This window comes from Aspergillus steynii (genome assembly GCF_002849105.1).
Source record: "Aspergillus steynii IBT 23096 chromosome Unknown P170scaffold_10, whole genome shotgun sequence".
Taxonomy (NCBI): domain Eukaryota; kingdom Fungi; phylum Ascomycota; class Eurotiomycetes; order Eurotiales; family Aspergillaceae; genus Aspergillus; species Aspergillus steynii.
Genome location: NW_020194407.1, coordinates 1,606,605 through 1,626,388, shown reverse-complemented (window position 1 = coordinate 1,626,388; position 19,784 = coordinate 1,606,605). Strand labels below are relative to the sequence as shown.

The window sequence follows — 19,784 nt, the reverse complement described above, 5'->3', positions numbered from 1 at the left end:
TCTTGTTAATCACAGCGACAAAGAGCGCGCGGGGTTTACATACCGGACCGTGAGCTACGTAGTTGATCCGGTAACGTGGGAAGTTGTGATACTTCATAGAAGTCTGTTTTTGACTGTCCTCCGGAGACATCAGCTAGGTGGTTCTCGAGGCAGTGACTAGGGAGAGCGAGGGACAGGCGTAAAGTAACAGACCAGGACAAGGGTGGCGTCAAGTTTGTTTACTTCTTTCTCGGGCTTCTGAAGAACCCTAATTGGTATCTCCTTCGGACTGGAGAAAGCATCGGCAACAGACGCAGCGCGTTCATCCGAGATCGAGCGCATTGGAAATCCCAAAGACTCATCAGAACTATGCTGGCCCGCCTGGTTTTCCGAAGACGTCCTGGTGTCTTCATTCCGTAAAGCAGAGCGTTGTCTTTTGGCACTTGGTGGGTTTACAGAGTCATCGGAGCCCGTACGCTGACGCCTTCGAGGGTTGCGTAGGGAGCCTGTCGATGTAAGTGCTGCTTTCGGTACAAACATTGTCGCAATCAATCGAGGATTTGCGAAGGACGGAGCGGGCTGTTCAATTCATCTGGCAAGAAGACTGAGGTTCAAGAGTAGCGGACGTTGGCAACGCGGGATGATGCTGCCATGCACACGTGCGTTGCTGGTCCGGGTATGTCAATATTGCGCATATGTAGAATAAAGTAAAAAGTGAAGGCAATTCAAACCAGGATAGCTGCTGGTTTCCGAAGGCGGTGAGATCGAGGGCGGCAATAACAACGCGGCGTGATGTAGCGCTACCACAGGCGTTTGTGGGCCCTCTCGAAAGTGACCTTACCTTCCCCTGTAGGACTAGGAATCTTCCTGCCGCGGCAGCCTACGACGTTGGCAAAGCTATCTGCTCTACTTACACTTCACGGCCTCACCTGGAATGACGACATTACAAAGAACCCTGTCCTAATCACGTGATGGAGTTGTCAGCATGCCATAGATCTGGACTTCGGGAAGGTCATCTATCATCCACCGAGTAGCCGGCTCATCCTCAGCCTTGTCGAACATTGATGAATGATAATGCTCATATGCCAGCTCTGGCTTGTCGATAAAAGGGCCTAGGGGGTCGCCAAGCGGGGCGCAATCCAAGGAAAATGCTACCAGCTCTCTGCAAACCCAAGACTGGTTTACATGTCCGAACCACGCTGTACCATCCTCGCTCCAAATGCCAGCCAAGACTTGAACCCGCAAGGTGCTGGAGGCAGTTCTATACATCCTCGCTCAAAAGGCAACTGCGAACCGCCCTTTTTTTCCCTGGTCTGAATTCTCTCTGTTTGTCTTGCCTTAAGAGTTTCATCCTCACTGACAATTCCTTGGTAAGGTCACGGGGTACAACGGGTGGGAATGGTTGCCTCCTGGGCCCATGACTTCCCATACATTACCGAAAGATTTCTCAATGAGATGGATACGATTCTAGGGTTTGGGCTATCTCGTCTCATCTCGGAAGGGCCCAATTCGGAACTGAACAAGACTGAAAATTCACAGCCCGCTATAATGGCGACGTCGATCTTGATCCTGCGAATCTTGGAGGAAGGGTTTGATTTCGACATCAAATCACGTGTGGACGTTACGCTTGGGCATAGCCTAGGAGAGTTTTCGGCTCTGGTGGCCGGCGGCTACCTTAGCTTTAGCGATGCTCTGAAAATCGTGCGACGACGGGCTGAAATCATGGCCCAGTGCACTCGCCATGCCACTGAACAGTCTGGTGAAACCTATGGTATGGTAGCGTTAATCTGCGAACCGGAACATCTTGACGAATTGCTCTCAGCTATTCATGAATTCCTTGGTCTTTCATCGCCTGGCTTGAAAGACGACTCGAGCTCCCAAATGCCGCCCATTGAACACGTGATGATTGCAAATATTAACTCCAGAAACCAAATAGTGCTCAGTGGCAGCCTGGACAGGATAAGAACCCTTCTCATTCAGCTTCGCCAATTCGGCGGCCATGATCCTCGTGCTGTGAGGCTGAACAGTGAAAGCCCTTTCCACAGCCTTATCATGGCACCCGCTGCCGAGTACATGAGGAGTGCCCTGGATGATATCACAATAAACTTTCCAGCGTACATGCCCTGTGTATCAAACGTTTCCGGTCGTCCTTTTGCCTCTAGAGAGCAGCTCAAACTATTGCTGTCAAAACAATGCGTTCAGACGGTGAGATGGTGGGAAAGTATTAGGTTTTTAGATCAGGAGGAAGGAGTCAAGCGATGGCTTGGCTTAGGTCCCGGCAAGGTCGGCAGGAACTTGGTAGGCAAAGGTGTCGGCAGGGTTGCCACACAGGGTGGTGGTGTTTGGGCTATTTGTGATCCCCGCGAGCTTGAGAGGGTAATGACTGCTCTGGAGCAAACAGAAGCTGACCTTTCGGGCCACTGAAAATGTCCGAGCAGGCCTTCAGCTATCTCTACTTTTACGCTTAGGCTTATTGATGTACTTTAGCAGTCTTTTCATTTAATTTTTATTTATTTGTTTTTTGCTTCTCATTTTTCTTTTGGTTTTTTCTTTTTCTCCTTTTACTTGGTTCATTGGGATATCTAGATACAATTGTTTACCGGAGATATCACAAAAACATCTGTACATCAACATTGGGTATTTTTATACCTTGTCTGCCTCCTGCCTCTGCTCAGGTCTCAGGTAATACCGGATTGATCATGAGCGACGCGGGTATGGAAACCGTTTGGCCTATAACTTAGACCATACCTACACCTGACGTAGTTTCATGTCTTATTCAGTCCATTGAATTTCAACGCTGGCTTTTTGAAAAGTAAGAGGATGTTCATAAATTCAAGGACCTACTTCCTCCAGAGAGAAGGGGACCGGAGACTAGAAAATTAGTCCCTACCATCTGCATAGCACCGAAATGGCTTGGTTCACAGTGAGACTGCACCCGGCACCCATGATTCTCCTATACGCTTTACTTCCGCGATAAATTTTGAATTTGTAATAGGCAATGAATCTGACGCCGCAGAAGATGTTTTCGCTAGTTGACCGTAGGCGTCAGGGGAATAGAACGGGTTTTGTAGGAGTTGGATATAGGCCATTTGCAAAGCTCGGAAGACCTGGAAAACTATCTGGTTAGCTGGGATGCCGCTAAGGTCTATCGGCGCCTACGGAGATGGTATTCGTACCGGCTTCATATCCGATTCTTTCACACCATTTCCTGCCAAAATTTGGCGGCCTTCGTCATTAGGAGAAACGGCCTGCCCTATTAGGTCCACCACAACAAGCAGTTTGACTCCGGTCGTGGTAAGCCAGCCATATACTGCTAATCGCTCATCCACGGCGTGCAACAAGCCTAAATCCTGATCCACGGAGGTTTGCTTCTGACGTATTTCAAATACGTCAAGGCACGAATTCAATAGAAGTGAGAATTCAATGCTTGAACCGAGATAAGGCGGAAAGAGGGAGGTGAGGAGAGGATTATCCTTCAAGGGTTCTGTTAGCACGCATGCATCTTTGGATTCGTGAGAGAGGAGCGCACAGCTTTCCCAATTACGCTGATGCAAGCAATCTTTGGCCGGGAAGATCTATTCATTTCCATCTTGAGAAAATGTTGGTTATGTTTCAGACCAGCAACATCGACAAGCCAAGCCGTGGGGGTACAGAGGATTGATTGGCAAGTGAACGGGTGCTCAAACCCGCGGTTTCTTCCAGATCTGTGACTCGGATACCTCTAGGTATCTTGGTCAACTACTACCTGGTAGTAGATAAAATGGCCGTGGTAGGTAGGTAGTAGTCCCTAGGGATACCTGAAGTAGGTACCGTCGGTAAGTGGGTAAGTAAGGTAGGTAATTAGTTAAGTACCAGTCGTTCTAGGTAGCACCTACACTGCTACTAGGTGGGCAGGTAGGAAGGTTAGACAGGTACTCCGGAGTAGATACCTCAGGTACCTAGTGTAGGGGCTGAGGAACTGCTCCGTTGGCCGCTCAAGTGCCCCTTAGAAGGAGAGTGGACACTAGCGGCCAATGACGCCGCTTTGAATTGATCTTACCTGTACGAGACGCCCCTCTGATGATTTCAACCTTAAGTGTTCCATTACCGTGCCTCCGGCAATACGGTATTAAACGGCGCCGGCACCATGTTCACGCCCCATTGGCAGCCAAATCAAGTACTGCCTGCGTAACACCCGGAACGACGGGTTCCACATAGGTCACTAGTGCATGCGGAGCCTCGAGGAAATGAAGGCCTTCTGCCCATGTCTCTCACTTCGGTCGATATTTGGTTGCCACCACCACTACCCTTATATCCATCTATCAATTGAGGCCGGTGAAAAGAGAGAGAAGCGTTAAAATATTGATCCCCAGCCAATTCGCCCACTTTTGATATGTCACTCCTGACCAAACGCGCCCTGCCGGGCGCCCTGCATGGTAGGCAATTTGAACTTTTTTTTCTTAGAACCCATCGACGTTTGATTTGCTCACACTGAGTAGCGCGACCAGGCTTCTTACGCACACCTCGGATCCAATCAGTCGCTATGCTTTCGACTTCTTCTCTCAAGTCAGCGACGGCGCTGGAGCGACAAGGCCAACCCGGTCAATCTCTGTCTGCATCTGGAAAGGTACGGAAGGAGGTGCCTTTGGCGAGCCAGGAGAAGAAAGAGGGTGCGATGCAATATGTCTTGTTGGTGACCCATTTGTCGTGAGGCGTGGATATCTCAACGCCTGTTAACAATGTGCGCAGGACTACGCTCGATCAAGTTGCCAATTGGGCGCGTCAGAGCTCTCTCTGGCCCATGACCTTTGGCCTTGCATGCTGCGCCATTGAAATGATGCATTTGTCTACGCCGAGATACGATCAGGATCGATTAGGTATCATTTTCAGAGCCTCCCCACGACAGTCGGACGTCATGATTGTCGCCGGTACCTTGACCAATAAGATGGCTCCTGCTCTCCGACAGGTGTACGATCAGATGCCTGACCCTCGTTGGGTTGTCAGTATGGGGAGTTGCGCAAATGGCGGCGGGTACTATCATTACAGCTACTCCGTTGTCCGCGGATGTGATAGAATCGTCCCCGTTGACGTCTATGTGCCTGGATGTTCGTTCACCCCTGATTATTCGCCACTCCTTGTATGATATTTGCTAACATTAACCGAAGGCCCACCTACATCTGAGGCACTGATGTATGGTATTTTCCAGCTTCAAAAGAAGATGAGACATACGAGAATCACGCGTATGTGGTACAGGCGTTGATCTTGTGAGGCGGAGCCCGTGTATGTGAGAATAGCAGGCCCCTGGCTGGAAACCAGAAAAGGTATGTGTCATGTACTCATTACTTGTATGCTGTTCCGGAGGGAGGGGGGAGGAATGTGTATCTTATTGCTCAATGGCATTTTTGCGACTTTAGACCAAGTTCTGGGTGCTGTTAATGCATCCGTAGGACATCGAAAATTTGCAGGCTTTGTTTGATGGCCAGTTACCTCGCCTGACTGCTTCTGTGATGCTATAGCCTAGTTTTCTTTTCACCTTTCCACAAATAGTTGTCTTTAACCCAGACAGTTTTCCGTTTTCTTTGCCCATTGTACTCTCTTTGAGCAGTAAGCACCAGTTTGTGGGGGATGACGAGTATTCTGACTTGCAAGGAACACACGATGACGCCGCTAATCGAGCGATTTCATTCAATTGGACTAGACGACATGTAGGAAGGAAATTGCTAGGTACACCCCAAGGCTCCGTTACGATAGACTGGCGGAAAGGCGTCCAGAGTAGGTACCTAGGTACCTAGGTACTATCAATCAAAGATTGTGGTATGAAACGGGTCAAGTTATTATCGCGCCCGATGCGCAGTATCCATGAATCATGAGACCATAGTACCTAGTTAACCTGTGCTGTCACCAATGGCCCAAGGGGGAGATAGTTGTATTCCATATGCTGGGGACTGTTCAAGAAAGATCAAGGCTACCTGTATATATGGAGTAGGTTATTACAGTCAAGGCCGAAGTGGGGGGCCATCACGGACACCGCCTACCAGACATGCACTAGATCCTGCCGTTAACCAAATTAGGATTGTCCATCTCTGGAACTTTTTTTTTTTTCTTTCCGTGATAATCTTCGAGTTCAATAATTTGATCAACAATTCTGTCTCTCTTTGCTGCTTTATTTTTATGTCTATTTGGGGCAATATACCAGTATTGGCTAGTTCAACGCTAAAATGAACCAAGCAAAACCTTTTCTTGATCATCGAGCAATTTCTGGTCTCCCCAATGTTCTTAGCTCGAGGGACGGTGATTTTATTACCAACACAGCCTTGTCTGCGCCATGGGCTTTTCTTCATCCAACAAACAAGCTTCATGCCCAATCGGTCGAGCTTTCCAAATATATAGTCGATGCGCTTGCCTCTTCGGTTTGTGCTTCTCAGGGTGCTCGCCAGCAAAACAATAGGAAACGCAAGAGACCGGCATTTGACAAAGATAACGAGAATTATATCCTGCAACTGAAACAATTATATGTGGATGGTTTCTCTTCCGATCAGATATGGGAGCAGGCTTTGAGAATACTGGATTCTGCCAGTCAAGAAATCGAACAGGACTGTGCTCGGAACGCGTCTTTGCTCTATGCGCAGATTCCCGCAACTCGTCCCAACAACGTGGACCTTGAACCCGACGAATGGTCAAACGATGACTCAAATACCCCTTCCGGAGATGATGCAAACCGAACAAGTGGTGTTCTCAGGGAGGAAAGCGAGGAATCAGTAGTGGTTTCAGACGCATTATCACACCCAGGCTCTGAACCCAATAGTTCTGCTGATGAGTTGGACGACGGTGTTTCAGAAGATGCAGGAAGCATAAAAAACGGCAGCCAAAGTGCACAGGATACATATACGCAAGACCCTTTCAATCTCAACGATGGCTTCTTCTCAATCGATGAGTTCAACAAGCAATCTGAGGCATTCGAGAGACAGGATGCCAGGGGTGGGCCAGATGATGATGCCGAGAGTGATGAGGAAGAGATTAATTGGCATTCTAATCCATTGGTCTCTGCAGGCTCATTCACAAGCTCCAAACATGATCCCGGCACCGAAAATGGAAGTTCACATGAGGAGAGCGACGAAGAGGGACCGACATTTGGCCAGATGGATGTCGATAATGAGCTGAGCTCGGAGGGCGGCAGCGATTTCGGTGACTCGAATGACAACGGCTGGGTCAACACAAGCGATATCAAGTATTCCGACTTCTTCGCACCGCCTCCTCGCAAGGCCAAAGGCAAGGCATCCCGCCCCCTGCCAAAAACGCAACCGCGTGAAACGATTGACGACAGCGAGATAGATCGCGCGATGGCTGATGCGCGCCGCGATTTGTTCGACGACGAAAGTTCAGCTGGCGAAATGGACGCCTCTGACAACGAATCAAGCAATGCTCAAGGTCAGCGTTCAACCCATGAGAAGAGGCGTGCGCAAATTGCGGATGAGATTCGTCGTCTAGAAGCTGCCAATGTTGCCAAGAAGGAATGGATGCTTGGGGGCGAGGCCAGGGCAGTCGAAAGGCCCGTGAACTCTCTCATCGAGGAGGATATGGAATTTGAAAGAGTTGGGAAGCCAGTGCCAGTTGTCACTGCGGAGGTCTCAGAGGACATTGAGGAGCTTGTCAAGCGTCGGATTCTTTCACGAGAGTTCGATGAGATCATCCGTCGACACCCTGGCGTTTCAGATACACGAGATGCAAGGAGAGGGCGATTTGAATTGGATGATGCCAAACCCCAGCAGAGTCTGGCTGAGCTTTATGAGACGGATCACCTTCGTGCGACAGACCCGAATTATGTCGATCCAAAGGATCGAAAATTGGTGCGAGAGCATACTGAGATCTCTAATTTGTGGAAGGAGATAGGCTCCCAGTTGGACACCCTCTCAAACTGGCACTATAAACCAAAAGCTCCACAGCCAAGTATCAACGTGGTTACTGATGTGGCAACAATCTCCATGGAGGATGCGCGGCCAACAGCATCCAGTACCGCTACTGATACAGTCACTCTTGCGCCACAGGAAATATACACTCCCGGTGGCGATAGCAAGGCTGCCGGTGAACTGGTGTTGAAAAACGGGGTGTCGGTTTCAAAGGAAGAGATGACGCGAGAAGACAAGGCTAGGCTTCGGCGGCAGAACAAGAAACAGAAGAAATCTGGAACTGATCACTCCAAGCCGACGTCCGGGAAAGCAGCTGAGAGACAACAGGTCGTGTCTGATTTAAGAAAGGGCGGCGTCAAGGTTATTGGAAAGCAGGGTGAGGTTACTGACATCCAGGGCAACAGGGTTTCAGAAATGAATTCCGGGAGCCGAGGGAAGGGGGCGGATATGTTAAAGCTTTAGGGATCAGATGCTTTTAGACGACCACGGTGGAGTTTTTGTTGCATATGTTGATTCAGTTCCATGCCCGGATACCTTCTATACATGTATATCTATCTATATCCCCCGGGAAAAAAACCCCGCCCTCTGGAGCCTGTATGTTCACGTAACTCCCCTCTTGCGGCAATTAGCGAGACTGGACAGTGCTTTCTCCTTCATTGACTTCGCGATGCCCTTTTCTCGCCGTGCTTGGGACGGATGGAGAAGATGGATATATTCTCTCGCCCGTATGCTTCGGCATCAGGGTCATCGGTGATGATTTCCACATCGAAAACCTTTCTGGCCATTTTCATAAAGCGAAGATCCGCACGCCTGCGCCTCTTGAAGCAGAAATAGCAAATGGATTCCGGGCCTAGGAGATCGCTTAATGTCGAGACCAGTAAAGGGAAGGCGGGCTCGAAGTAAACACAATCAGCCGCAAGGACGACGGCCGGGTGCCTTGGGATAGAATCGGGCAGGGCCTCCCCCCAGTTCAGCACTCCAGCAACCACGGTCGAGGCCAGGTTGTTGATTTTGATATTCGTCTCCATCAAAGGTAGCATAGGCGCTTGGTCCGTGATGTATATTGGGGGTTCCCCGACGTTGCACCCACGTGCGACCGCAAGCCCCACCAGACCGCCGCCGGCTCCCAATTCAATTCTGATAAGGAGGTTAGACATGCGGTGGGAAGCAAAGGATCAACTACAAACATCGTTTTATTCGAGAGATCCAAGCGATGCCGTCGCAGCAGATATTTTGCGAGTACCATCCCCGCCGGCCATAGCTGGCCCCCACACCCTTCCTTGAGGTCTTCTTTGAGGATTAAGGGTTCCGCCAGGAGACCGTCTAAGGATACGGTATTTTGTTCAGCTGCTTTCAGATCCCGCATGGGGACAAGAGATTCGCTGACTTCGAGATCCACATCAACACCGTCTGGGGTTGGACTATGATTGTTGGAATGTTCCATGGTGACGGAGGCGGGGTTTTCTGCGGATGAGACGACGAGATTGGGCGAGACCGGTTCAAGGCAATGCAAGGTGGGAAACCGGTAGCTTCGATTGAGCGTTGAAGTGCTAAAGGTGGAGGATTGAACCGACTTGAGGGTTCAGATAAAATTCAAAGAGGAGGGGGAAAGCTCCTTCCCAGGGCCAAATGCGGATTGGTGGTTGAAGTGACCCATTTCAAAATTTGCTCTAGCCCGGGGGTTTCTTCTCTGGCGCCAGATTCCCGGAAGATCAAAGATAAGATCGAAGATCGAGATGCGAGAGCCCGGAGTGCTGGCGGGACTCTTTCTGCTTTACCATAGCATTCCCCAGGCTCTACCTTTTACCGTACATAACCGCCTGGGAACTCGCCCGGTGTTCTTTCTGTGGGCTCCAAGATCCTATATTGACGTCATGCCATGTCACGGTGGTCAACATCGATATCGGCAGTGTCTTTTGATCATAGATACGTCACTTCGTGTGCCCATGATGACACCACAACCGGAACTGATTCATAAGAACCGTCATGTCCATCCAGCCAACTCCCTTTCACCAGCATAGCTAAGCAACCTCTCGAGATTTCTTACCATCCCCTCCCCCCAACCCCAAAATGACTACTCTTCATTGTAAGTGCTTGGCTTGCACTGAACTCATTCCAGCATCTCCCGAGTCGGCATTGGCCGTGCATATCTTCGATGCTAACGAGAGGGTTAACTAGACCTGCCTCCCGTGAAGCCATCGGCTATTGCACTCGGTACCTTTTTTACCCACACCGCGTCGTTAGGTATACTGGCACCGGTGTTTGGCGATACCTACCACCGGGCGCAAGCTGCCAATTCCAAAGAGGAGTTCCTTAAATCGAAGGAGGCCGCTGGAGCCGCGGCTGCCTGGGGTAGTTCCCTAACTGGGAGTGCCCTCCAGACCTACGGGGTCGCAGCTTTGATCAATGCAACCGGGACCCTGAGTTACAAGGGTGCGGCGTATTTGGGTGGGTTGATCTTCATGGCAAGCGCCGCCCCAGGTGTATGTTCCTTCCGCGTGATATCCACATGATCGATCCAAGTCTCCGGGCAATATGCGCTAACATGCCCGCCCCTGGGAAACAGTTTATCAGCCAGGTTTTCGCAGAGAAGAGACCTTTAGATACGGTCGCCGTGGGAGCAGTGAGTAGAGTGTTTGAAACAGTCGGTCTGAGTTTATTCCTGACATGGTGGGGTACGCGCACAAACCCATTTGATTAAGTGAATGCCCTGATGCGGCGGACCCGTATCCCTCGGATTTCCATGTATAGTTTTGGTCTTATAATATGTAAACAATGTACACCGCGTTGCACTGCTCGACCAACGTAATCCTTCACACTTGTCCAAGAATTAGCAACAATGCATTAGGCTTGAACATGCCATGATTTCTGGTGTCATTGGGTCCCTTACCAAACTGTGCTGTGGAATGTGGTGGATCAAGAGATGATTGTCCCAATAGTCCCGAAGATTATTGAATGCCTTTCCTCCGTTCCTTTCTCCTCTCCCCGCCACAGGTACATGGCATATACTCTACTCCGAGTTCATAGTATAGTGGAAGACTTCTTATCGGGGTCTTCTGCAACTGGAGACCCAACGCGAGAGCAAGACAAGTTGACATTGTTAATACATACTATTCCTATTCTCTCCACTAACTGCTCTGCCAAACGAGGTCAAAGCATAAGTATATTCGGTACAGATAGGTCAATGAAGGGGTTAAACAAATGTGCGACAGGGGTAGCTTGTTCAAGATGTCAGTCAAAAACCCCTGCAAAGTCCGAGGGAGTAGGTCACACGTACACATCAGGGTAGCCGTGGTCATCGCCCAGCTGGTATTTCGAAGCCGAGGAATTCAAATTACAAGGCATTGGCGGCAACCCGTTGACTCCTAGGACGTTTTTAATGCCCTTGCCGTCTTTCTCAAAGAGGCCGGCCAGACCGCGTTCCTCCCCCTGCTGCTTGACCGAGACTAGCTGCTTCTCCCCGGCCTCGCCGACTTGCAAAACATCATCCTTGGGTGCCGCTTGGCTACCGACGCTGAGAAGACCGACGGCATCGGCCTGGTTCACGGTGCTGAGCCGGGGGTAGCTCCTCCGAACGTCGCGCTTCCAGTATGGATTGTCGGCAATATCACCGGCCGGAACAGTAACAGGATCATCATAGGTAAGCGGAGGCAGAGCGCCAGGAGTTGGCAGTCGAAACTGAGAGTTCAACGGCACACCAGTCGAGCGGTTGGGTTCGATGGAAAAGATACGGCGGAGCCGTTCCCATACCCCGACGGACTGAACAGTGTATTTCTAGTAGAGTTTAGAAGCATTGCGATCAAGAGCTCACGGCGCTACTGGGTTTTCATACCTTATGAACGGCTATGACATTCGATGCGGACTTGGCCGCGTTGAGAAAGCCCCGAGCCATATTCGGTCGAGATCCTGTGTCCTCGAAAGATATCAGCGCCTTGAGCGTTCCCGGTTCGGACGTTTTGGTTCTTTTGGATCTTGTCGGCACAACCTCAGTCGTCCGTTACCTACCTAATGGATACGGGGGATGGCTGCGGACAGACAATGGTAATCCAAATCACCTTCTGCCGTGTGGCCTCCAGCAAAGCCAAGGCCTCCAGAGAAACGGCGAGGGTCGGCACGGCCGGAAGAATAGTAACTCCGATGACGGCCTTTTTCGCCGTTCGCCCGCCTCCACAGATGGAATCGAATACAGTCGAATGTTACAATAATAGTTACGAAGTCAAGATTAATTAATTGATCTGCGAAGCTGTCAAGATACAGTGATTGTTGCATGCACTGGAATGGATCAAGAACAACCCGTACTTCCAAGGATGTACTGCCATCACTCAACCTGATCAGGACGAGAAAAGTTTTGATATGGCTTAGCCGACCATCCAGCTCACTTGGCCACCAGTTGTCGGGTAGCCTCTACTGTCGCGTCTGGTCCTCCTGCGTGAGACAGCAAAACATCCCCATTCTTGTTGATGGCAAACACACCCCGGATGGTACCCTTGGGTGACTTTTTGAGTCCTAATGCTGCGATGAGACTAAAGGTAGGGTCGCAGAGGAGGGGATAGGGGAGCCTTTGTTTGGCCTTGAATGTACTATTCGCTCTGGGTGAATCCGCCGAGAGCCCGTAGATTGACAATCCAGTCGACGTTAGGTGATCATAGCTGTCTCGGAACATGCATGCTTGCTTCGTACCTTGGATATTATAAGTCTCTGTTCATATTGATCGCATCGACATGTCCACATAGGGCTTGAACAACTTACAGCCGGGAGTAGAGGCTTTTGGATATGTAAACAGGACCACCCCACTTTCGCTGCCGTTGACCAAGTCTTTCAAGGTGGTCTGCGTGCCATCATTCATCTCAATCTGCCCGCCAAAGTCATCCAACGTGACCGTATCGCCGACTTTATAGATCGGCGCTGGAGAAGTCGCCGAGACGGACTTCTTCTTCTCGCTCGCACCAATTGATGCTTTGGCAGTGGTGACGCTTTTCTTGATCTTTTTTTCCACCACCGGGGGTTGTTCCGAAGTCTTGCGTTTGCGAAGTTCAACCATTCTTTCCAACCAGCTTTGTTGTAGGGGCCTTAGACGAGCCACTGGTGTACGGAGTAGTAGTCGTAGTAGAGGGAAGGGTGGGTCGAAGGACTGATATGGAGTGCGTAGAATGATAAGAGCAAAGATTGCCAACCTTGCTGCCGGCGGCGTATTGTCACATTCGACGAGGTAACCGTAGGTACGAAAGTGTAGGTAGGTACCTAGGTATATGTAGGTACCTATGGTGCCTTTTACCGTACACCACCTAAGCTACCTATAGACTTGATAGGTGACACCATCAATATACCAAGATTTGGGAGACGTAGGTAGTCTGCGCTGCCATACCGAGTATATACCTTTGACTAGTCTAAATAGTAAATACAGAAGATGAGCACTGATACCCGTACTAGCCGTGTATACAATTTCAAAGAAATGAGCCAAGGCTATAAAGTGAACACTGCCGACACTCTTATTCTAGATAATTCTACTACAGATGTAGGTTAAGTTTTTTTTTGGCAGCTTAGGTTAAACCCACCAGTTCTAGAAAGTGGCAAGGTCCATGTGGAGGTACGGTACCTGATACACGGAGTACATACCGCGGCGTTGCGGCCGGGAAAACTCGGCGCTTGAGAAGAGGAGAACTTTTTTTTTTTTTTTTCCCTTTGTCATTCTCCGTACGGCCAACTCGATTGCCACCCACTCTACACTACAGTGTTCGGAGCTCCTTTCGCTATTAATCAGTCATTTAAAAAATGAATATCGGCTTTCATTCTTAGTTCTCATAACTACCACCCTGCTTCAACAGAGCATCTCCACAGCCAACCCTCCCGAAATTACTGGATCTGACATTTCCATCAGCCCGAGAAGTTGAACGTTGCGGGCGCCCCGGGAGAATACAAAACCTCCACAGAAAGGAATTCGGGCCAGTGAACCCTTTTGTGGTGCCTATTACCATGAAGGTCTTTTCTTCAACATGTACCTTCGATTATTCATGGGAAGAAGTTTCAACGGCGAACTGGCGTAAATATTGTCCCTGGAACGACAAATCTCCCCATGTCGTGGCGGTAGATACCCTATCAAGAAGCGTTGATTCAACCACTGGTATTGTATGTATATCTTAGCGTCTACTTTCTTTTGTTGGCTCCCAATATCTCTCGCTCTCTCACTCTTCGTTCTGGTAAGAACCTTTTCAAGTTCTGAACAGTCGCTGACCTTGCCCGCTCATTAGCTGCGTACGGAGCGCCTTATCACCTGCGATCAATCCGTTCCACAATGGGTCCTCTCGCTTTTTGGTGGCAGCGCTACCTCCCATGTCTATGAGATATCCTATGTCGATCCAATTTCGAAAAAGGTCACGATGTGCTCTTCCAACCTTACGTGGTCCAACGTTTTGAACGTTCGTGAGACCGTTACCTATCAACCAACGTCAGCAGAACCGACCTCAACCACCAGCTTCAACCAAGAGGCAAAGATAACTGCACTATGCGGTGGCTGGCAGAAGATCAAGAACAAAGTCGAGGAGGCGAGTGTCGAGAGGTTTAGTCAAAATGCGAAGAGGGGGCGGGAAGGATTCGAGGCTGTTCTCGAAATGAGCCGGCGAGTTTTTGGTGAACAGCGTGAACGAGAGCAGCAACTACAGCCCTGACCTGTCTCGGCTCTTTGTACCTTGACTCTGACGGTGTTTGCGGGCAACAGGACTTGTTTTTCTTGAGCATCATCACTCCAAGCGGTTGCATTTATTGGCGTTAGTCTGACATATTTTGAAGCGTTTGGTGCGACTTGGCGTTTGTCATACTTTCTTGACAGAACTCTCTAGAGTCTTTTGATATTGGCCCTTTTGTTACTGCTGTACTATTAAGTTTATCATTTCGCTTTCAATGAAGCATGTGCTCCATCACCAGTTCAAACATTTCTGCACCGTGGTGAGTGAGTATCTTGTTCCCTTATTTCCTCATGTCTACATGGAAGTGTTTTAGACCAAGTCCACCCTCCCCTCATCCCTTCAGCCTTTTTATTTATTTATTTATTTCTTTCCAAATGAAAGATTCAGATCGAAGCCCCCCTGGTACTTGGCATAGTGAACAAATTGGAGAATTAAATCATGTTAACCATCCCATTCCGTTCAGTTCACTTTAATAATCCCGTAAAGCCATCCAGGTAATTCCTGCATCCAAATAATGTAAGAACAAATCCCCCTTTCGTGTCAACCTAGAAGACCACCAAGCACAACCCGGCTAACTCCAAAGACTTCGTTTTTGGCATTATTCCGACTTGCGTCTTCGAATTCTCGTACAATGCCTGCAACCATGATTTTCCTGATTTTGGCATCTGCTTTCGAAAACATCTCACCTAACCCGACGGTGCAAACCGAGGGGCTCGAGATTAACGAGGCAAGTCGAGTATAACAATCTATCAGCACGTCGCATAGAGTTACAAAGGTCTCGAAGTAATCCGGCTCGAAGGGTAATGACGGGGTCAAGAGATACGAATATTCTTCACCCGGGAGCAGTTCCGAGGCTTCAGTATGAGGGAAAGAAATGACAGCCGCCGCCGAGGCCGAAGAGGAAATATTCCCTGCCATGCCCTTCAGGTCGGAAGGGTCGCTAGACTGCATGGGCAGGCCAATTTCAGTAGCCGAACTTGCTCGTCTAGTTTTGGCCCCGGCTTGTGCAGCTCTTTTGAACATCTGGGGAATCCGTGCTCTGGCTAGAGATGATGATGAACTTCCATCCGGTGGGTGAACTTGTTGGAAGGTTTCGAATTCAATCAGGAGAGCATTCAATGCTCGCAGATACTCAACAGGGGTCGAACTGACGTCAAGTATTGGTGGGAGCGATAAGCCTAGTAGGAGATAATTGATGGCGCGGCGGGAAAGTTTTCGGGATTCGAAGTAGGGGATTCGACCAATGTCGGCACGGGAGAAATGTACCGTGTTAAACCAGTAAATGCGGCCTTCATGTCTGTGAAGGGAGAAAGTGTCAGCGGATGTTTACGCAAAGCCAATCTTAACATTTTCTTCCTCCCATCTTCAATCAACTCCCATTCGGAATGAAAGATAGGCAACTGACGCTTTCCGCAAGTAGTCCAATGTAGATATTCGCTTGGTAGCCATATCATGAACATGTTGGTAAATCGCTGTGGCACTCTGCGGACCGAATGATCCCCCACCACTAGCTAATGGAGGAGGAGCTGAACCAGTAGCATTGTCATGGCCTATGCTCGATTTGCCCGTGTCCCGGCGAGACAAATTAGGGGCAAATGTAGAGGATATCATGCTTAATGGTTAACGGTCCTCGACGACAGCTTAGGGGGATAGACGGATAATCACTGAAAAGATAGGGTGAATAGGCGCCCCACGCGGCTGATGGAGATGATCTTGTTCCAATCTTTCTTTTCAATTGAGCCCAATCCAGCGGACAGTCATCAAAAGCGTGGCTCTTTGTCTTTACTGAGATATGGAGCGAACTAGCAGAGTAATGTCGGAGCAGGAAGGCGGTCATCTGGGCGGTGTTGGAAGATAAGATGAATCCCCATTCCCCACTTAAGTAACCCCCTACGGGGAAGTCCACACTCATTTTTGGGAGGCACTCGTGCGGCGATCGATGTGGGTAATTGTAATTGCAATGTCGATACATAGTACGGAGTAGCTCCTAGGTGGTAGGTACCTATCTAAGGTACGGTAGCTATCGTGTGGCTGTGACAGATGGGCACAGTACTACCTGCCTACTAGGTACCTACTCCGTACACCTAGTGAGTACCATACAGGTCAAGCGCACCCTGTCCATGCCTTCACCTACCGAGGTAATGTACATACATACGGTACATCATATGCCGTATTTGAATTGAGCTGGCGGTAGGTACGTATATGCATGTTACGCTAGAATACCTAGGTGCCTAAGGTAGGTAAGGTAACTCTGATAGCCCTGGAGGTATGTGCCTACCTACCTACAGAGTAGGTACCTAAAGGAGGTATATGTGGTGAGTACCTTTTCTACCGTTTTTACCTTATCATACCTTACCTACTCCACCAAATATCTGTATCTGTATCTGACGGTATCTGTAACCAGTCCTGGAGGTGTCATTCTGTAGTACGGTATGGTTACCAAAGACCACTTACTCACCGCCCTCCGCGGGGTTCGAGTCGGGGGCCGCCCCCCGCTCACCGAGCCCCTCCTCTGCGTTAAGCAGGAGGGCAAATACAAACAAAACACTTCAACTGTTAGCAATCAAGTATCATATTTAACGGCCACACTCTCGAACATCAGATCACGAACGTGTTCATTTCTCTACATTCCTAAGGTCCATCTCGTGATGGGCACTACTACTTCGCCGGAGGAAGTAGTCCCAGCGGCAGGCCAATGGCCAGTGGATCCCCAGGAAGATGCACCGATATCAGAGCACCGCCTCTGGGTAGATGGATGTTTTGATTTCAGCCATCACGGTGAGAAGTTATCTCTTGCTTTTCAACTGCTTACGAGACTCATCTGGGCCGAGATGTTTAGGACACGCCGGGGCTATGCTTCAAGCCCGCAAATTGGGCAATGAACTCTATGTTGGTGTTCATTCCGATGAAGCTATTCTGGAGAACAAGGGTCCCACGGTGATGACATTGCATGAACGGTTGGCTTACCCCCCTTTTCTATCTCACCTTGCTTGCTAAAACCATTGCCTCTGATGCTAGTGTAGCTGCGGTGGAAGCATGTCGCTGGGTAACTTGCTGTGTACCGCATGCTCCTTACGTCACATACCTCCCATGGGTTTCCCATTATGGGTGCCAGTATGTGGTTCACGGGGACGACATCACGTCTGACAGCAACGGGGATGATTGCTATCGATTCGTAAAGGCTGCAGGGCGTTTTCGAGTCGTTAAAAGGACTCCCGGCATTTCGACCACGGACCTTGTTGGCCGTATGCTTCTGTGTACAAAAGGACATTTCGTGAAGAGCGTACAGAGGACTCTTACGGGTGAGGAGGGATCGGGAAGTGAGGAAGAGCGCAGGCTGTCATCTGCTACACTCAAACAGCAGATCTGCGATTATGCCACGGACGAGAGTGGTTTACAGCCTGGCCCCCATGTTTGGCTATGGGCTGGCCCGAGCTCGGCAAAATTCGACAACACCGTCGAGGAATCAGGGTGCTTTGAAACTCTAGTTGGGGGGAAACCACCTAAGCCAGGACAGCGAGTCGTCTATGTGGATGGAGGGTTTGACCTCTTCTCATCTGGCCACATTGAATTTCTCAGACAGGTGTTGGCGTATGAGGAAGCTGTAGGCCGTGAACGTGGCTGGTTTGATCCTGAGCAGAGAAAGAAGAGGCTCGACGAATGTGGAGAAGACTACGGGCCAGCCTATGTTGTTGCCGGTATTCATGATGACGATGTGATTAATCATTGGAAAGGGCTTAATTACCCTATCATGAACATATTCGAGCGTGGACTTTGTGTTCTCCAGTGTCGCGTAAGTTTCATATCCCCCCTTTGCCTCCGAAGGTCTTCATATAACAGCCTCCCCTTAGTACGTCCACGGTGTCATATTTTCTGCCCCATTTTCTCCAAGCGAGCCTTACTTAAAGGCCATGCCGCTAGGCGTTCCAGATATTGTTTACCACGGGCCAACGACTTTTATACCCCTCACTTATGACCCTTATTCTGCCCCTAAAAAAATGGGGATATTCAAGGAAACCAACAGCCACCTCTTCCAGCATGTTAATGCCGGTGAGATAGTTGAGAGGATATTGAAGAGTCGTGAAGCCTATGAAGAACGGCAGCGTGCCAAATTGCAGAAGGGAATCATTGAAGAGTTGGAGAAATCGAAGGAAGCCACAACTTAGTCTGATAACACACAAAAGTCATGAATTGACTTGTAGATACTGTTGTGACCTGCTCGTTCATCGGTAAGACATTGATGCTGGTTTTAAAAACCTTAAACCTTAACCAAGAATCACTGCAAAAAAGGAAAGAAAGAGAGGAAAGAAAGCTATCACACATTTCATATTGGGATTCTATTCGTACAAGATAATTAGGCAAAAAAAAAGGGGGGTGGGGGGACAAATAATGATAAGAGGCCTCCAAATTTCGATTGAGTCAAGAACTCAATCAACAGCAACCAAGACGCCCTTCTCTTCAAGCATCTTTGCAAGGTCTCCGTTTTGATGCATAGACATCAAGATATCGCAACCACCAACGAACTCCTTGTCGAGGTACAGTTGAGGGATTGTTGGCCAGTCCGAATACTCTTTGATGCCTGCAACGCCAATCAGTGACACGGTGACTAGGCTTAGCCGATGAATCTAATAGGACAGGAAGACCATTCGACTTGGAGAGTTTTAACACACCTTGGCGGAGCTCAGTATCTTCCAGCACATTGAATGCAACAAACTTCTTGGGATCTACCCCTTGCAAACCTAGAATCTGGATGCTTGCTCGTGAAAAGCCGCACTGTGGCGTCTCCGGAGTACCCTTCATGAAAAGGACAACGGGAGCAGAGCCAACTGCTTTATCAATAGCGGACCTTGTTTCAGTCGAAAGTAGCCGGGCATGGAGGACTGAGGGAAGCCGAAGGCCTGCGGAGAGCGGTGGTGAGACGTATGACGACCGAGAGAGAGGCCGGAATGTCTGGATTTCCGTAAGCTTAGGAATTCGGAGGGGATGTCAAGGGCAAAGGGGATGGACAGGAAGCCCAAGAAGAAGAAAAGAAGAAGGGGAGGGGCAAACTCACGGATGAGAATAAAGCTCTTGAAAACATGATGCAAGAAGGGGTGATACCGAGAACCTGTGAGGACAATCAAATGGTGAATCCTGGGCTTGTTGTAATAACTAGACCAGGGCGATGACGGAATTTCTTCAGTTCCGGCGAGCCGTGCTGTGAGGTATTAGTAATAGGCCTCGGGGAGAAATAGTT

General features: G+C 49.4%; 12 protein-coding genes across 12 annotated transcripts; 6 read left to right on the top strand and 6 right to left on the bottom strand.

The window, feature by feature from the left end:
* Window positions 1–43: 43 nt before the first annotated feature.
* P170DRAFT_459596 (ACP S-malonyltransferase) lies at window positions 44–2,503 on the top strand. Its single transcript, XM_024851878.1, has 3 exons — window positions 44–382; window positions 471–560; window positions 1,355–2,503. The coding sequence occupies exons 1-3, from the start codon at window positions 349–351 to the stop codon at window positions 2,401–2,403; spliced, it is 1,173 nt and encodes a 390-aa protein (XP_024699386.1). The 5' UTR covers window positions 44–348; the 3' UTR covers window positions 2,404–2,503.
* Window positions 2,504–2,534: 31 nt separating this feature from the next.
* On the bottom strand, window positions 2,535–3,945 carry P170DRAFT_514365 (uncharacterized protein). Its single transcript, XM_024855202.1, has 3 exons — window positions 3,509–3,945; window positions 3,156–3,452; window positions 2,535–3,086 (listed from the first exon to the last, which is right to left on the bottom strand). The coding sequence occupies exons 1-3, from the start codon at window positions 3,566–3,568 to the stop codon at window positions 2,898–2,900; spliced, it is 546 nt and encodes a 181-aa protein (XP_024699385.1). The 5' UTR covers window positions 3,569–3,945; the 3' UTR covers window positions 2,535–2,897.
* Window positions 3,946–4,256: 311 nt separating this feature from the next.
* P170DRAFT_441533 (NuoB/complex I 20 kDa subunit family protein) lies at window positions 4,257–5,535 on the top strand. Its single transcript, XM_024850335.1, has 4 exons — window positions 4,257–4,394; window positions 4,458–4,647; window positions 4,708–5,063; window positions 5,124–5,535. The coding sequence occupies exons 1-4, from the start codon at window positions 4,352–4,354 to the stop codon at window positions 5,216–5,218; spliced, it is 684 nt and encodes a 227-aa protein (XP_024699384.1). The 5' UTR covers window positions 4,257–4,351; the 3' UTR covers window positions 5,219–5,535.
* Window positions 5,536–6,088: 553 nt separating this feature from the next.
* On the top strand, window positions 6,089–8,472 carry P170DRAFT_441532 (rRNA-processing protein MPP10). Its single transcript, XM_024850334.1, has one exon. It carries the CDS (start codon window positions 6,177–6,179, stop codon window positions 8,325–8,327), a length of 2,151 nt encoding a protein of 716 aa, XP_024699383.1. The 5' UTR covers window positions 6,089–6,176; the 3' UTR covers window positions 8,328–8,472.
* P170DRAFT_468780 (uncharacterized protein) lies at window positions 8,374–9,702 on the bottom strand. The gene is made up of 2 exons (XM_024852571.1): window positions 9,053–9,702; window positions 8,374–9,002 (listed from the first exon to the last, which is right to left on the bottom strand). The coding sequence occupies exons 1-2, from the start codon at window positions 9,307–9,309 to the stop codon at window positions 8,519–8,521; spliced, it is 741 nt and encodes a 246-aa protein (XP_024699382.1). The 5' UTR covers window positions 9,310–9,702; the 3' UTR covers window positions 8,374–8,518.
* P170DRAFT_441529 (DUF1761 domain-containing protein) lies at window positions 9,667–10,667 on the top strand. Its single transcript, XM_024850333.1, has 2 exons — window positions 9,667–9,951; window positions 10,044–10,667. Exons 1-2 carry the CDS (start codon window positions 9,936–9,938, stop codon window positions 10,376–10,378), a joined length of 351 nt encoding a protein of 116 aa, XP_024699381.1. The 5' UTR covers window positions 9,667–9,935; the 3' UTR covers window positions 10,379–10,667.
* A 391-nt stretch (window positions 10,668–11,058) lies between these two features.
* P170DRAFT_369404 (putative NADH-ubiquinone oxidoreductase 21 kDa subunit) lies at window positions 11,059–11,757 on the bottom strand (the record flags this gene model as incomplete). Its single annotated transcript, XM_024844902.1, has 3 exons — window positions 11,059–11,083; window positions 11,143–11,639; window positions 11,698–11,757. The coding sequence occupies 3 exons, from the start codon at window positions 11,755–11,757 to the stop codon at window positions 11,059–11,061; spliced, it is 582 nt and encodes a 193-aa protein (XP_024699380.1).
* A 315-nt stretch (window positions 11,758–12,072) lies between these two features.
* Window positions 12,073–13,346, bottom strand: P170DRAFT_394332 (thioredoxin peroxidase DOT5). The gene is made up of 2 exons (XM_024846056.1): window positions 12,615–13,346; window positions 12,073–12,545 (listed from the first exon to the last, which is right to left on the bottom strand). The coding sequence occupies exons 1-2, from the start codon at window positions 12,904–12,906 to the stop codon at window positions 12,241–12,243; spliced, it is 597 nt and encodes a 198-aa protein (XP_024699379.1). The 5' UTR covers window positions 12,907–13,346; the 3' UTR covers window positions 12,073–12,240.
* Window positions 13,347–13,554: 208 nt separating this feature from the next.
* P170DRAFT_441526 (putative mitochondrial protein sorting (Msf1)) lies at window positions 13,555–14,893 on the top strand. Its single transcript, XM_024850332.1, has 2 exons — window positions 13,555–13,991; window positions 14,114–14,893. Exons 1-2 carry the CDS (start codon window positions 13,839–13,841, stop codon window positions 14,528–14,530), a joined length of 570 nt encoding a protein of 189 aa, XP_024699378.1. The 5' UTR covers window positions 13,555–13,838; the 3' UTR covers window positions 14,531–14,893.
* Window positions 14,810–16,254, bottom strand: P170DRAFT_70471 (uncharacterized protein). Its single transcript, XM_024855340.1, has 2 exons — window positions 15,954–16,254; window positions 14,810–15,845 (listed from the first exon to the last, which is right to left on the bottom strand). The coding sequence occupies exons 1-2, from the start codon at window positions 16,157–16,159 to the stop codon at window positions 15,089–15,091; spliced, it is 963 nt and encodes a 320-aa protein (XP_024699377.1). The 5' UTR covers window positions 16,160–16,254; the 3' UTR covers window positions 14,810–15,088.
* An 822-nt stretch (window positions 16,255–17,076) lies between these two features.
* Window positions 17,077–18,788, top strand: P170DRAFT_441525 (ethanolamine-phosphate cytidylyltransferase). Its single transcript, XM_024850331.1, has 4 exons — window positions 17,077–17,326; window positions 17,388–17,505; window positions 17,567–18,341; window positions 18,400–18,788. The coding sequence occupies exons 1-4, from the start codon at window positions 17,197–17,199 to the stop codon at window positions 18,712–18,714; spliced, it is 1,338 nt and encodes a 445-aa protein (XP_024699376.1). The 5' UTR covers window positions 17,077–17,196; the 3' UTR covers window positions 18,715–18,788.
* P170DRAFT_418689 (monothiol glutaredoxin GRX5) lies at window positions 18,749–19,705 on the bottom strand. Its single transcript, XM_024847235.1, has 3 exons — window positions 19,602–19,705; window positions 19,219–19,498; window positions 18,749–19,127 (listed from the first exon to the last, which is right to left on the bottom strand). Exons 1-3 carry the CDS (start codon window positions 19,626–19,628, stop codon window positions 18,976–18,978), a joined length of 459 nt encoding a protein of 152 aa, XP_024699375.1. The 5' UTR covers window positions 19,629–19,705; the 3' UTR covers window positions 18,749–18,975.
* Between the last annotated feature and the right edge of the window lie 79 nt (window positions 19,706–19,784).

What these genes read in the sequence shown, in the direction of transcription:
- P170DRAFT_468780 (XM_024852571.1), bottom strand. Translation starts at nt 9,309, where the DNA reads ATGGAACATTCCAACAATCATAGTCCAACCCCAGACGGTGTTGATGTG. An exon ending in GATCTCTCGAATAAAACGAT is followed by an intron (nt 9,003 to 9,052) that starts GTTTGTAGTTGA and finishes CCTCCTTATCAG; the next exon opens with AATTGAATTGGGAGCCGGCG.
- P170DRAFT_514365 (XM_024855202.1), bottom strand. Translation starts at nt 3,568, where the DNA reads ATGGAAATGAATAGATCTTCCCGGCCAAAGATTGCTTGCATCAGCGTA. An exon ending in TCAGCGTAATTGGGAAAGCT is followed by an intron (nt 3,453 to 3,508) that starts GTGCGCTCCTCT and finishes GAACCCTTGAAG; the next exon opens with GATAATCCTCTCCTCACCTC. An exon ending in AAGAATCGGATATGAAGCCG is followed by an intron (nt 3,087 to 3,155) that starts GTACGAATACCA and finishes ATAGTTTTCCAG; the next exon opens with GTCTTCCGAGCTTTGCAAAT.
- P170DRAFT_441526 (XM_024850332.1), top strand. Translation starts at nt 13,839, where the DNA reads ATGAAGGTCTTTTCTTCAACATGTACCTTCGATTATTCATGGGAAGAA. An exon ending in TTGATTCAACCACTGGTATT is followed by an intron (nt 13,992 to 14,113) that starts GTATGTATATCT and finishes CCCGCTCATTAG; the next exon opens with CTGCGTACGGAGCGCCTTAT.
- P170DRAFT_70471 (XM_024855340.1), bottom strand. Translation starts at nt 16,159, where the DNA reads ATGATATCCTCTACATTTGCCCCTAATTTGTCTCGCCGGGACACGGGC. An exon ending in TTGGACTACTTGCGGAAAGC is followed by an intron (nt 15,846 to 15,953) that starts GTCAGTTGCCTA and finishes CTCCCTTCACAG; the next exon opens with ACATGAAGGCCGCATTTACT.
- P170DRAFT_441532 (XM_024850334.1), top strand. Translation starts at nt 6,177, where the DNA reads ATGAACCAAGCAAAACCTTTTCTTGATCATCGAGCAATTTCTGGTCTC.
- P170DRAFT_459596 (XM_024851878.1), top strand. Translation starts at nt 349, where the DNA reads ATGCTGGCCCGCCTGGTTTTCCGAAGACGTCCTG. An exon ending in GGTTTTCCGAAGACGTCCTG is followed by an intron (nt 383 to 470) that starts GTGTCTTCATTC and finishes GACGCCTTCGAG; the next exon opens with GGTTGCGTAGGGAGCCTGTC. An exon ending in TGCGAAGGACGGAGCGGGCT is followed by an intron (nt 561 to 1,354) that starts GTTCAATTCATC and finishes TTCCTTGGTAAG; the next exon opens with GTCACGGGGTACAACGGGTG.
- P170DRAFT_441525 (XM_024850331.1), top strand. Translation starts at nt 17,197, where the DNA reads ATGGGCACTACTACTTCGCCGGAGGAAGTAGTCCCAGCGGCAGGCCAA. An exon ending in GTGATGACATTGCATGAACG is followed by an intron (nt 17,506 to 17,566) that starts GTTGGCTTACCC and finishes CTCTGATGCTAG; the next exon opens with TGTAGCTGCGGTGGAAGCAT. An exon ending in TTTGTGTTCTCCAGTGTCGC is followed by an intron (nt 18,342 to 18,399) that starts GTAAGTTTCATA and finishes GCCTCCCCTTAG; the next exon opens with TACGTCCACGGTGTCATATT.
- P170DRAFT_441533 (XM_024850335.1), top strand. Translation starts at nt 4,352, where the DNA reads ATGTCACTCCTGACCAAACGCGCCCTGCCGGGCGCCCTGCATG. An exon ending in GGTGCGATGCAATATGTCTT is followed by an intron (nt 4,648 to 4,707) that starts GTTGGTGACCCA and finishes CAATGTGCGCAG; the next exon opens with GACTACGCTCGATCAAGTTG. An exon ending in TGACGTCTATGTGCCTGGAT is followed by an intron (nt 5,064 to 5,123) that starts GTTCGTTCACCC and finishes CATTAACCGAAG; the next exon opens with GCCCACCTACATCTGAGGCA.
- P170DRAFT_418689 (XM_024847235.1), bottom strand. Translation starts at nt 19,628, where the DNA reads ATGTTTTCAAGAGCTTTATTCTCATCC. An exon ending in CAAGAGCTTTATTCTCATCC is followed by an intron (nt 19,499 to 19,601) that starts GTGAGTTTGCCC and finishes ACGGAAATCCAG; the next exon opens with ACATTCCGGCCTCTCTCTCG. An exon ending in AGATACTGAGCTCCGCCAAG is followed by an intron (nt 19,128 to 19,218) that starts GTGTGTTAAAAC and finishes TTGGCGTTGCAG; the next exon opens with GCATCAAAGAGTATTCGGAC.
- P170DRAFT_394332 (XM_024846056.1), bottom strand. Translation starts at nt 12,906, where the DNA reads ATGGTTGAACTTCGCAAACGCAAGACTTCGGAACAACCCCCGGTGGTG. An exon ending in AAAAGCCTCTACTCCCGGCT is followed by an intron (nt 12,546 to 12,614) that starts GTAAGTTGTTCA and finishes ATAATATCCAAG; the next exon opens with GTACGAAGCAAGCATGCATG.